Source organism: Nerophis ophidion, linkage group LG08 (genome assembly GCF_033978795.1).
Source record: "Nerophis ophidion isolate RoL-2023_Sa linkage group LG08, RoL_Noph_v1.0, whole genome shotgun sequence".
Taxonomy (NCBI): Eukaryota; Metazoa; Chordata; class Actinopteri; order Syngnathiformes; family Syngnathidae; genus Nerophis; species Nerophis ophidion.
This window is the reverse complement of record NC_084618.1, coordinates 33,303,157-33,317,439: the sequence shown is the minus strand read 5'-3', so window position 1 is coordinate 33,317,439 and position 14,283 is coordinate 33,303,157. Positions and strand designations below refer to the sequence as shown.

Genomic DNA, 14,283 nt, shown 5'->3' with positions numbered 1-14,283 from the left:
GCTCCATAACAGCAGTTGCTTCTTTAGCAACTTGCAGCACTTTTAACTTGTTTATTTAAACAATTTCGTACCAGCCTGTCAACTTATAGCACTCTGTGTCGTTGGGAGAACTTTAAAACGGCTTCAAATTCTTGCCGTAGCTTCTGGTTGCTGGGCAACCACTTGGAATTGTGTTGGGGCCGTTGGCTGGAGGCTAACGGCTCTTCCAACTTGCCTTATTTCAGCAAATCAATGCCTCTCACCGGACCAAACTCAGTTCGAAGATGCCAGGTAACTGTCCTGTAGCTGTGATCACAAATCAGTGGTCAATCTGCAAATTTATCAAAAACCCCAGTGGCAAATGCACAGCCTTTTTCTTTGAGTCTTCTGCCATTGACAGGAGGTGACGTTATAATTTCTTTAAGCCTTCTCGATGTGAGTACTTGAATAAAGACTTTCCATCCATCCATCCATCATCTTCCGCTTATCCGAGGTTGGGTCGCGGGGGCAGCAGCCTAAGCAGGGAAGCCCAGACTTCCCTCTCTCCAGCCACTTCGTCTAGCTCTTCCCGGGGGATCCCGAGGCGTTCCCAGGCCAGCCGGGAGACATAATCTTCCCAACGTGTCCTGGGTCTTCCCCGTGGCCTCCTACCAGCTGGACGTGCCCTAAACACCTCCCTAGGGAGGCGTTCGGGTGGCATCCTGACCAGATGCCCGAACCACCTCATCTGGCTCCTCTCGATGTGAAGGAGCAGCGGCTTTACGTTGAGCTCCTCCCGGATGGCAGAGCTTCTCACCCTATCTCTAAGGGAGAGCCCCGCCACACGGCGGAGGAAACTCATTTCGGCCGCTTGTACCCGTGATCTTATCCTTTCGGTCATGACCCAAAGCTCATGACCATAGGTGAGGATGGGAACGTAGATTGGCCGGTAAATTGAGAGCTTTGCCTTCCGGCTCAGCTCCTTCTTCACCACAACGGATCGATACAACGTCCGCATTACTGAAGACGCCGCACCGATCCGCCTGTCAATCTCACGATCCACTCTTCCCCCACTCGTGAACAAGACTCCTAGGTACTTGAACTCCTCCACTTGGGGCAGGGTCTCCTCCCCAACCCGGAGATGGCACTCCACCCTTTTCCGGGCGAGAACCATGGACTCGGACTTGGAGGTGCTGATTCTCATTCCGGTCGCTTCGCACTCGGCTGCGAACCGATCCAGTGAGAGCTGAAGATCCCGGCCAGATGAAGCCATCAGGACTACATCATCTGCAAAAAGCAGAGACCTAATCCCGTGGCCACCAAACCGGAACCCCTCAACGCCTTGGCTGCGCCTAGAAATTCTGTCCATAAAAGTTATGAACAGAATCGGTGACAAAGGACAGCCTTGGCGGAGTCCAACCCTCACTGGAAACGTGTCCGACTTACTGCCAGCAATGCGGACCAAGCTCTGACACTGATCATACAGGGAGCGGACTGCCACAATAAGACAGTCCGGCACCCCATACTCTCTGAGCACTCCCCACAGGACTTCCCGAGGGACACGGTCGAATGCCTTCTCCAAGTCCACAAAGCACATGTAGACTGGTTGGGCAAACTCCCATGCACCCTCAAGAACCCTGCCGAGAGTATAGAGCTGGTCCACAGTTCCACGACCAGGACGAAAACCACACTGTTCCTCCTGAATCCGAGGTTCGACTATCCGGCGAAGCCTTCTCTCCAGTACACCTGAATAAACCTTACCGGGAAGGCTGAGGAGTGTGATCCCACGATAGTTGGAACACACCCTCCCGTCCCCCTTCTTAAAGAGAGGGACCACCACCCCGGTCTGCCAATCCAGAGGTACCGCCCCCGATGTCCACGTGATGCTGCAGAGTCTTGTCAACCAAGACAGCCCCACAGCATCCAGAGCCTTAAGGAACTCCGGAAGGATCTCATCCACCCCCGGGGCCTTTCCGCCGAGGAGCTTTTTAACTACCTCAGCGACCTCAGCTCAGAAATAGGAGAGTCCACCACAGATTCCCCAGGCACCGCTTCCTCAAAGGAAGACGTGTTGGTGGGATTGAGGAGGTCTTCGAAGTATTCCCTCCACCGATCCACAACATCCGCAGTCGAAGTCAGCAGAACACCATCCACACCATACACGGTGTTGATAGTGCACTGCTTCCCCTTCCTGAGGCGGCGTACGGTGGTCCAGAATCGCTTCGAAGCCGTCCGGAAGTCGTTTTCCATGGCTTCCCCGAACTCTTCCCATGTCCGAGTTTTTGCCTCCGTGACCGCTAAAGCTGCACACCGCTTGGCCCGTCGGTATCCGTCCACTGCCTCCGGAGTCCTATGAGCCAAAAGAACCCGATAGGACTCCTTCTTCACCTTGACGGCATCCCTCACTGCTGGTGTCCACCAACGGGTTCTGGGATTACCGCCACGACAGGCACCAACAACCTTGCGGCCACAGCTCCAATCAGCCGCCTCGACAATAGAGGTTCGGAACATGGTCCACTCGGACTCAATGTCCCGCACCTCCCTCGTGACATGTTCAAAGTTCTCCCGGAGGTGTGAATTGAAACTCTCTTTGACAGGAGACTCTGCCAGACGTTCCCAGCAGACCCTCACAATGCGCTTGGGCCTGCCAGGTCTGTCCGGAATCCTCCCCCACCATCGCAGCCAACTCACCACCAGGTGGTGATCGGTAGAAAGCTCCGCCCCTCTCTTCACCCGAGTGTCCAGAACATGAGGCCGCAAATCCGATGACACAACTACAAAGTCGATCATGGAACTGCGGCCTGGGGTGTCCTGGTGCCAAGTGCACATATGGGCACCCTTATGTTTGAACATGGTGTTTGTTATGGACAATCCGTGACGAGCACAAAAGTCCAATAACAAAACACCACTCGGGTTTAGATCCGGACGACCATTCTTCCCAATCACGCCTCTCCAGGTTTCACTGTCGTTGCCAACATGAGCGTTGAAGTCCCCCAGTAGGATAAGGGAATCACCCGGGGGAGCACTTTCCAGTACTCCCTCGAGTGTACCCAAAAAGGGTGGGTATTCTGAACTGCTGTTTGGTGCGTAAGCACAAAAAACAGTCAGGACCCGTCCCCCCACCCGAAGGTGAAGGGAAGCTACCCTCTCATCCACTGGGTTGAACTCAAACGTGCAGGCTTTGAGCCGGGGGGCAACGAGAATTGCCACCCCAGCCCGTCGCCTCTCACTGCCGGCAACGCCAGAGTGGAAGAGGGTCCAGTCCCTCTCGAGAGAACTGGTTCCAGAGCCCTTGCTGTGCGTCGAGGTGAGTCCGACTATATCCAGCCGGAACTTTTCTACCTCGCGGACTAGCTCAGGCTCCTTCCCCCCCAGTGAGGTGACGTTCCACGTCCCAAGAGCTAGTTTCTGTAGCCGAGGATCGGACGGCCAAGTGCCCTGCCTTCGGCTGCCGCCCAGCTCACAATGCACCCGACCTCTATGGCCCCTCCTATGAGTGGTGAGCCCATTGGAGGGATGACCCACGTTGCCTCTTCGGGCTGTGCCCGGCCGGGCCCCATGGGGACAGGCCCGGCCACCAGGCGCTCGCCATCGTGCCACAACTCCGGGCCTGGCTCCAGAGCGGGGCCCCGGTGACCCGCGTCCGGGCGAGGGAAATCTGAGTTCATTTTGTTGTAATTCCATAGAAGGAATAAAGACTTTGTTTTTGTAAATAACTGTGTTAGTCCCTGCATCTGACCAATACAAGATTTCTGCACTAACATACAGCAGTTACTTTGTACCTTGAGGTTTTTTACCGCCACAGCAGGGTCAGTCAGGAAGCTTTGGCGAACGCTGATTTCAATCCCAGCTTCCTTCACCCTCTCTTCTAGATCATCCAGTGTCTGTCAAACACAAAAATATTTTTTTATGTATTTTCTAAATCTATTTCTATATAAAAACAGTTGCATCAGATGACAGTATGTAGTTTGGCTTACTGATAACATGGAACATTCCATCAGTTCCACTAACTTCTTCCAATGACATGACAAACAGTAACAATATACACATGTTTTTGTAGTACCACATAAGATACACTGCAAGAACAGTTTTAAAACAAGTTCTATTTTGTTGTTAATTTAGGTTAGCCCTAAACAAGTTAATTTGAAACAAGTTCAAATTATCTTAAAAAGAAACACCTTATCTTATTTCAAGCAAAACAATCTGTCTATGGGGTAGGCAAAGTTTGTTCCGCTAGAATTCTTAAAACAAAGTATTTTTCTTGTGACTATAAAAATGTACTGACTCCAAAGAGAAGAAATTAGGTCCAATTTCAAGCAAGTTTTTCTTCACATCACATGACTAGATTTAATTAAAGTGTCCTTATAACAAGGCAAGATTAAACAAAATGTTATTTTAGATCCATAAGTTCAGATACAATTTATTTATATAGGAGCTACATAAAAAAATACAATTATACATTCTATATTTACGATTCTTCTTCTTTATGACAAGAAATCTGTGCTCTTAAAATTGCAAGATGTTCTAATGTTATGCTTGTTTGTTTTTTATTTTACCTTTATTTAACCAGGAAAATATCCCATTGAGAATAAAACTTATTTTTCAAGGGAGTCCTGGCCAAGAGGAAGCGACGTTACACATTCACATAACACACTAAAATGACAGGACATACATCAAGTAAAACCGTTACAGATAACTAAACAAATATATAAATGCACTGCAAAAAGTCAGTGTATTTGAACTAAAAAACATTATCTGCCAATAAAACAAGAACATTTGGTTTGTCAAGACTCTCCTAACAAGTATGATTAACTAACCTCAAAGAACCCCAAAATACCTTAAAATAAGAACATTCTCACTAATAAGTGCACTTTTCTTGGTAGAAAAAAGACATTTTTTGCTCAATATGTTGAAAAATATCCTTAAATGAAGTAAATGCTAGTGCCATTATTATGACAATGATTTGCGCTCAGCATTACATTTCTTGAAACCAGCAAACATATACTAAAAATAAATGTATTGTTCTTAATGGAAAGGCAACAAGGCAAACGCTTGCTACTCCCGGGGTCTCCTAGCCGTTTAGGGCAGGCATGTCCAAAGTCCGGCCCGTGGGCCAATGACGGCCCGCAGTCAGATTTTATACGGCCCCAGCTTCGGGCTTAAAAAGTATTATTCATGGCCCGCCTGCAGTGTCAAACAGAAAAAATAAATCATAAAACTTGAAATTGTAATTCCTCCTTTCACCAAATGGTGGCAACACCACTTTAATACTATCAGTCTCTGCATCCGTGCCGCAAACCCCTCTCCGCTCATGTAAATTTAATGTATTTCATACAGTTTGTTCAATGTGATCTGACTTTCCAGATATGAATGAAAGCCAAAATTTGTGTTTTTAGAGTTGTTCACATCTGCCTGAGTGGCTTATCTTTTGTTATATTGTCATTTGAAACAAAGATAATGGTGACAATGAAAATTGTTTTATAACAGTGTGTATTTGCATGAAACTTTTGTAGTTAAAAAATGTCCGAACAAACAATTGGCCCCCGGGCATCTTCACTTAATCAAATCTGGCCCTCTTTGCAAAAAGTTTGAACACCCCTGGTTTAGGCAAACCATATGGTCTAAAAAAAGCATTTTCCCATCGATAACATGACATCATCGCGCCAAGTGCGTGCTCTTTCAGTCAATTAGTGCGCATATATACAGCCTGGCCCACAGCCAAAAAATGTTTAATTGTAATTTGGAAGAATTTATCTGAATGTGCATGAACTATTTCTGTTCAAAATTGTTAGAAATGTCACAAGTTAAATGTTTATTAACTGTCAGTTTACTGGACTATGCCAACTGTACTACTACAGACCCCGTTTCAATATGAGTTGGGAAATTGTGTTAGATGTAAATATAAATGGAATACATTGATTTGCAAATTATTTTCAACTCATATTCAGTTGAATATTCTACAAAGACAACATATTTGATGTTCAAACTGATAAACATTTTTTTTTGCAAATAATCATTAACTTTAGTATTTGATGCCAGCAACATGTGACAAAAAAGTTGGGAAAGGTGGTAATAAAAACTGATAAAGTTGAGGAATGCTCATCAAACACTTATTTGGAATAACTCACAGGTGTGCAGGTTAATTGGGAACAGGTGGGTGCCGTGATTGGGTATAAAAACAGCTTCCCAAAAAGGGCTCAGTCTTTCACAAGAAAGGATGGGGCGAGGTACACCACTTTGTCCACAACTGCGTGAGCAAATAGTCAAACAGTTTAAGAACAACATTTTTCAAAGTGCAATTGCAAGAAATTTTGGGATTTCAACATCTAAGGTCCATTATATCATCAAAAGGTTCAGAGAATCTGGAGAAATCACTCCAAGTAAGCGGCATGGCCGGAAACCAACATTGAATGACCGTGACCTTCGATCCCTCAGACGGCACTGTATCAAAAACCGACATCAATCTCTAAAGGATATCACCACATGGGCTCAGGAACACTTCCGAAAACTACTGTCACTAAATACAGTTTGTCGCTACATCTGTAAGTGCAAGTTAAAGCTCTACTATGCAAAGCGAAATACATTTATCAACAACATCCAGAAACGCCGCCGGCTTCTCTGGGCCCGAGATCATCTAAAATGGACTGATGCAAAGTGGAAAAGTGTTCTGTGGTCTGACGAGTCCACATTTCAAATTGTTTTTGGAAGTATTCGACATTGTGTCATCCGGACCAAAGGGAAAGCGAACCATCCAGACTGTTATCGACGCAAAGTTTAGAAGCCAGCATCTGTGATGATATGGAGGTGCATTAGTGCCCAAGGCCAAGGCATGAGTATATTACACGTCTGTGAAGGCACCATTAATTCTGAAAGGTACATACAGGTTTTGGAACAACATATGCTGCCATGTAAGCGCTGTCTTTTTTATGGACGCCCCTGCTTATTTCAGCAAGACAATGCCAAGCCACATTTAGCACGTGTTACAACAGCGTGATTTTGTTAAAAAAAAAAAAGAGTGCGGGTACTTTCCTGGCCCGCCTGCAGTCCAGACCTGTCGCCCATCGAAAATGTGTGGCGCATTATGAAACATAAAATTCGACAGCGGAGACCCCAAACTATTGCCCGACGGAAGCTCTACATAAAACAAGAATGGGAAAGAATTCCACTTTCAAAGCTTCAACAATTAGTTTCCTCTGTTCCCAAACATTTATTGAGTGTTGTTAAAAGAAAAAGTGATGTAACACAGTGGTGAACATGCCTTTCCCAACTACTTTGGCACATGTTGCAGTTAATTATTGTTTGCAAAAAAAGAATAAAGTTTATGAGTTTGAACATCCAATAACTTGTCTTTGTCGTGCATTCAATTGAATGTGGGTTGAAAAGGATTTGCAAATCTGTGTATTCCGTTAATATTTACATCCAACACCTTTTTCCAACGTATATGGAAACGGGGTTTGTATACGAGTACATATTTTCTCTTGTTTCATTGAAAATAAAACAGCAAAGTCCATTTGGCCGTCATCCGTTTTAATTATTAGACACAATTGTGTCAAAGTCAATTATTTTTTTTTCATTTCTTGAAATAAAAAATTAATACTTTAAAAAAGTAGTTTTATACTTGTGAGTGTTGATGACACAGCTTTGCAACAGCTGATATTCTAGTTTCAAGCATGTTTTACCCATTATAGGTCATATAATCTCAGCAACAAGCTGTAATATCATACTGAGATCATTTAGGACCAAAACCCTTAAAACACTAACATAAAATCTGCTTGGTGAGAATAATTATCTTATCAGACAGAAAATATGCATATTATTTATTATTATTTAGCATAATATTTAATCTTACTTAAAATTCAGTCTTTGCAGTTTGCTCTCAGTTTATTTTTAATGATAAGCATTTATTCAGCTTTCAGTCTCTTTGTAGCATGTTCCATGCACAATGAGCTGCATAGACACAAGCTTTTTCCCCAGCTCAATGCGAGCAAAAGAGACAAAGAGCAACAGTTGATCATTGGCTCTCAGTGCATAAGAGTTCGTACTTCTCTGTGAAATCAATGTACAAATGTAATCGAGCAATAGTCCCAGAAGAGCCTTGTAAATAAAAGTGTACCAATGACACTGTCTCCTAATGGACAGAAAAGGCCATCCCACCTGAGAGTACAAGTCACAGTGGTGTGTCATGGCTTTACAGTTTGTGATGAACCTCAAAGAGGCATGGTAAACAGTCCACCATGTAAAGACAGGAATGAGTAGCATTCATATTAAAAATATCACCATAATCCAGCACAGATAAAAATGTGGCAGAGACAAGGCGCTTTTTTATACCAAAAAAAAAACATCTCTTATTACAGAAAATAAAAAACAATTTAAGTTTTAGTTTCCTCACCTGTTGATCAATGAAAGGTTTAAAAATGAGAGAGGCATCAATTAAAACCCCAAAATATCCATCTATTTCCATTTTCTACCGCTTATTCCCTTTTTGGGGTCGCGGGGGGCGCTGGCGCCTATCTCAGCTACAATCGGGCGGAAGGCCGTGTACACCCTGGACAAGTCGCCACCTCATCGCAGGGCCAAAACAGATAGACAGACAACATTCACACTCACATTCACACACTAGGGCCAATTTAGTGTTGCCAATCAACCTATCCCCAGGTGCATGTCTTTGGAAGTGGGAGGAAGCCGGAGTACCCGGAGGGAACCCACACATTCACGGGGAGAACATGCAAACTCCACACAAAGATCCCGAGCCTGGGATTGAACCCAGGACTGGAGGACCTTCGTATTGTGAGGCAGACGCACTAACCCCTATTCCACCGTGAAGCCCAACCCCAAAATATTACAAATGTAATTCATGCACCACTTCTGAGACATTCCCTTTAAGAGTGGACACTACCGTGGGAGTTTGAGGCACCTTCCTGTTTGGAAAACAGCATAGGTTTTGTCTTGTCAGTATTGAGTGACTGTTTGAACATAAAAATCTAAGTTTTTGATACTTGGCGCCATCATACAAGTATGCTAACTTCTTCTATACTTGCATGCTTACATTATCATGCCAACAATTTATGCTAGCATGTTTGCTAATTTCTTTTGTATAAATCTACAAATCATGGATTTTGATAATTGGCTCCATCTTGCAAATATGCTCATTGGATGCCAGTATGTTTTACGTTACCTTTTTTTTTTAGGTTTGATCGACCTGGGGGCCATAGGTTCCCATAAAAAATTTTAAAAAAGTATGTTGTATTGACATTGTATTGGTACCAAAACAAGTTTTGGCAACAAATAAATACAAACATTGAAAAAAATACAATATTGTTGGCGGATTCTTGTCTGAATGTTTACAACAAGTTTACAAAAGCATCTAAATTAAGTTTAAAAAGCTTCAAAACATGAAATTATAAAGCAAAAGTAGTTTTTTTTCCATTTATCTTGAGTAAGCCTGTATGTTTTGCTGTCAGCAGATTCATCTCCTGCTCAGAAAGAAATCTTGTATTTTGAAACATAATACAGTGATCTACTTTCATTACTCTTTGACTACTTCATAAATTACTCTGGTCAAGTTGATTACTTTCACAGTTTATTGTATTCATGCAGTGGATTTCAGCACTACGAGGTTATTAGGATATATTTATGTTATTCATTAAATGTTTAATTCAATACGATGCATACATTCAATGGTACTCTTAACAGGGGGAACGTGATTCTCTTTACAAAGCAACTAGATTAACTTCAAAGTAATCACTCATGTTTATTAGTTATGATACAGTTTATGGAGGACTCATTATATGATCACTTAATTTTTATATAAAATGTAACCGTCTTTATTTACAGCAACACCACAAAGTACTACTCAGATATATTTTTAAAGATGTTTTAATTGAATTGTTCCTAAAAATGTATTTTCTAAAAGTCCAGTGTATTCTAGTTATCAATATTAAATAACCCCCCAGCTCTACATTATAGGAGTTAATCACTTTTAAAAGGAAGTTGTACTTTTAAATGCACATGTAAATATTATGTGTAATATCATTTAAGAAAACTGAATGTATTCCCCTATTTTGTATTATTTGCAATTAAGAAAGGAAATAATCACAATAGCGCTAGTTTCAACACTATATGTATTAAATTATACAAGTCAATATATCTATACATCCATTTCTACCGCTTGTCCCTTTTGAGGTTGTAGGGGGTGCTGGAGCCTATCTCAGCTGCATCCGGGCGGAAAGCAGGGTACACCCTGAACAAGTCGCCACCTCATCACAGGGCCAACACAGATAGACAACATTCACACACTAGGGCCAATTTAATGTTGCCAATCAACCTATCCCCAGGTGCATGTGTTTGGAGGTGGGAGGAAGCCGGACTTCCTGGAGGGAACCCATGCAGTCATGGGTAAAACATGCAAACTCCACACAGAAACATCCGGAACCCAGGACTACTCAGGACCTTCGTATTGGGAGGCACATGCACTAACCCCTGTACCACCGTGCTGCGTTAACAAGTCAAAATTAAACTTGACAATACAATACAATAAGACATGAATGAGTCCACCTCTTTGGGTGTAAACATATAAAAAAAAAAAAAAAGATCGATCAGATGTAAGGATCTACTTCCAAACGATGAAAAAAGTAAATGTAATAGAAATTGTATCCACAGCCTGGATATAAGGCTCTCTCTCGGGGGAACAAAATGAAGAACCACTCGTGGTCGCTCAACATTACAATAGCTGAAGTCTCGTATTTTAAGGTAAATGTAGGTTACTCATGTCACACCAATCTTTACATGTCTGGTGTGAGAAGTTTTAAATTAATAAATACAGCTACACTTACATTTTAAAGTCACTCATTTCTCTCCGCTTGGAAATGTAAAAAAAGTATTGTTTCATACGGAGTTTCGTCAAATATCACAGGTATGGGCTTCACGGTGGTAGAGGGGTTAGTGAGTCTGCCTCACAATACGAAAGTCCAGTAGTCCTGGGTTCAATCCCAGGCTCGGGATTCTTCTGTGTGGAGTTTGCATATTCTCCCCGTGAATGCGTGGGTTCCCTTCGGGTACTCCGGGTTCCTCCCACTTCCAAAGACATGCACCTGGGGATAGGTTGATTGGCAACACTAAATTGGCCCTAGTATGTGAATGTGAGTGTGAATGTTGTCTGTCTATCTGTGTTGGCCCTGTGATGAGGTGGTGACTTGTCCAGGGTGTACTCCGCCTTCCGCCAGATTGTAGCTGAGATAGGCGCCAGCGCCACCCGCGACTCCAAAGGGCAATAAGCGGTAGAAAATGGATGGATCACGGCTATAAAGACAAACGTAGAAAATTTAAAAATACATAATCAATTTCTGTACAGCTTAGATTACATCTTAAAACAGTGGTTCTCAACTTTTTTTCCAGTGATGTACCTCCTATGACCATGTTTTAAATTCAAGTACCCCCTAATCAGAGCAAAGCATTTTTGGTTGAAAAAAAGAGATAGAGAAGTAAAATACAGCACTATGTCATCAGTTTCTGATTTATTAAATTGTATAACTGTGCAAAATTTTGCTAATTTGTAGTGGTCTTTCTTGAACTGTTTGGGAAAAAAAGATATAAAAATAACTCAAAACTTGTTGAAAAATAAACAAGTGATTCTATTATAAATAAATATTTCTACAGATAGAAGTAATCATCAACTTAAAGTGCCATCTTTGGGGATTGTAATAGAGAGCCATCTGGATTCATGAACTTAATTCTAAACATTTCTTCACAAAAAAATAAATCTTTAACATCAATATTTATGGAACATGTCCACAAAAAAATCTAGCTGTCAACACTGAATATTGCATTGTTACATTTCTTTTCACAGTTAATTAACTTACATTCATATTTTGTTGAAGTATTATTCAATAAATGTATTGATAAAGGATTGTTGAATTGTTGCTATTTTTAGAATATTTAAAAAAAAATCTCACGTGCCACTTGGCATACCTTCAAGTACCCCCAGGGGTACGCGTACCCCCATTTGAGAACCACTGTCCTTAAAGTATGGCTAATGAACACAAATATACCATATAACTTTTAAACTTGATTGAGACGCGACAAAAAAACACAAAAACAAAACAAGTGCATAAAAATATCAATATCGACATCAAAAACATGTCTTGATTAAAAAAAAATATCCACAAAACTAATATTTTTTCAATGTTTGCATTTATTTGTGTCCAAAACGTGTTTCGGTGCCAATACAAAATCTACAATGTCACTTTTGTTTTTCAACACCAAATCTTACTGGCAGTGTTCTGGCTCCATATTCACAGCACAGGTGTTAGGCCCATCAATAGTTTGGCTGTAATTTTCTAGTTATTATTAATATTTATCATGAAATAAATATTGATATGGTCTGAATGTAGCTAACTCTAAAATGCTACACTTTTTTTTTTCATCATATATAAACCAGTAACTGTTACTTTGTAACAATAGACAGTGTTATCATCTAAAATGAAACATTGTAATTATGACTCACCGATGTAAAAACTTCCGTTGTCTGCTGAATGGTTGCAATCTTGGTCCATTTCCACTTTTGGAATAGTTGCACTCGAGTGGGGTTGTGCAGCGTAGCAGATGGGTGAGTGCGAAAGAAAGTGGGAAAGCGTTGGCGATTGGACAGAGCTGGGGAACTGGACCCGTAGGACAGCTGAAAGGAAATAGGAATAAAAACATGATGTTTTCATGTGGCAACACCTCACCCTTCATCTTCTGATTCCAGGAGACAGGGTGTTTTTTTTTTGTGTATGTTTCTGATATTTATGTTGGCTTTTCTGTGCATTAATGTTACGGTGATTTGACGGTTACAACGGATACGTCCCACATCCATGTGGGATGTATTGGCTGGCTTCTACAAATAAGGAGAACTGGTTAACTGGCATGGCCCACATTCATCCTTTACAAATACCGCATACCTTGGATTTAAAATGACTAGTGGAGGGTGTAGTGGCATTAATAGGGTGTTAACCGGATTTACACGAAGAATAGCAATAATTTCAAGTTACAAATCTTCTGGATTTTATTGCTTTTGTGTGGGGAAAAAATAAAACATTTTATATTTATGTTGAAAAAAAGGAGGAGGTGGTGGTCGATCAACAATAACTTTATCAAAACTAACCACCAAGCCAAATCAACATCCACATATTATGGCTTGGCAATATAGCGTAAGATTTATATTGTGACATATATTTCAGTCACCTGCAATAATAACTATATACCATATTTTTCGGGCTATAAGTCGCAGTTCTTTTCATAGTTTGGGTGTGACTTATACCCAGGAGCGACTTATGTGTGAAATTAATAACACATTACCGTAAAATATCAAATAATATTATTTAGCTCATTCACGTAAGAGACTAGACGTAAAAGATTTAATCGGATTTAGCAATTAGGAGTGACAGATTGCTTGGTAAACATTTAGCATGTTTTATATGTTATAGTAATTTGAATGACTCTTACCATAATATGTTACGTTAACATACCAGGCACGTTCTCAGTTGGTTATTTATGCGTCATATAATTGTGTTGTTTACTATTCTTTATTTATTTTAAATTGCCTTTCAAATGTCTATTCTTGGTGTTGGGTTTTATCAAATACATTTCCCCAAAAAATGCGACTTATACTCCAGTGCGTCTTATATATGTTTTTTTTCCTTCTTTATTATGCATTTTCGGCAGGTGCGACTTATACTCCGAAAAATACAGTACATATCCCAAATTATATTTTTGGTGATATAACCAGGTTATAAAAGCTCCTAATTTGGCTACAGCTGTACATATAACATATTATGTAATTTCCAGTTGTATAATTTACTTGAAACTATTATTAATCTACTGTATTTTCCGGACTATAAATTGCAGTTTTTTTCATAGTTTGGGGGGGGGGGTGCGCAACATATACTCTGGAGCGACTTATGTGTGACATCATTAACACAATACCGTAAAACATCAAATAATATTATTTATCTCATTCACGTAAGAGACTAGCCGGATATCAGTAATCGTCACACACATGACAACCAATGAAAATTTGGCAGAGGCAGGTCATGGCAGAAGTGCATTGTGGGAAAAAAAGATGCTATCTGCTACTACTTCCACCATTTCAACTTTGGCGCTAACTTATAAAAAGTGAGAAGGACTGAACAAAATGGCACCGAAAAAGGAAGTCATATACTGCAGGTTACAAGCTGGAAGTTGTGAATTATGCAACTGATGATGACTCTGAAGTAAGCGATGTACCGATAGAAGAGGAAGCGGCGCGTTGTCTACCTTTGGAGTTGGCAGAGTTGTTCAGAAGCGACA

The 14,283-nt window shown here is 41.4% G+C and overlaps 1 protein-coding gene across 3 annotated transcripts in view; it reads right to left on the bottom strand.

Moving 5' to 3' along the window:
• gabbr1b (gamma-aminobutyric acid (GABA) B receptor, 1b) overlaps positions 1-14,283 on the bottom strand; it is a 665,116-nt gene that overhangs the window by 302,017 nt on the left and 348,816 nt on the right. For all 3 annotated transcript variants that reach the window (XM_061908314.1, XM_061908315.1, XM_061908316.1), the window contains 2 exons: positions 12,461-12,631; positions 3,741-3,842 (listed from right to left, as the gene is read on the bottom strand). In XM_061908314.1, coding sequence (XP_061764298.1) covers positions 3,741-3,842; positions 12,461-12,631 — 273 coding nt within the window. The remainder of the gene's footprint in view (positions 1-3,740; positions 3,843-12,460; positions 12,632-14,283) is intronic.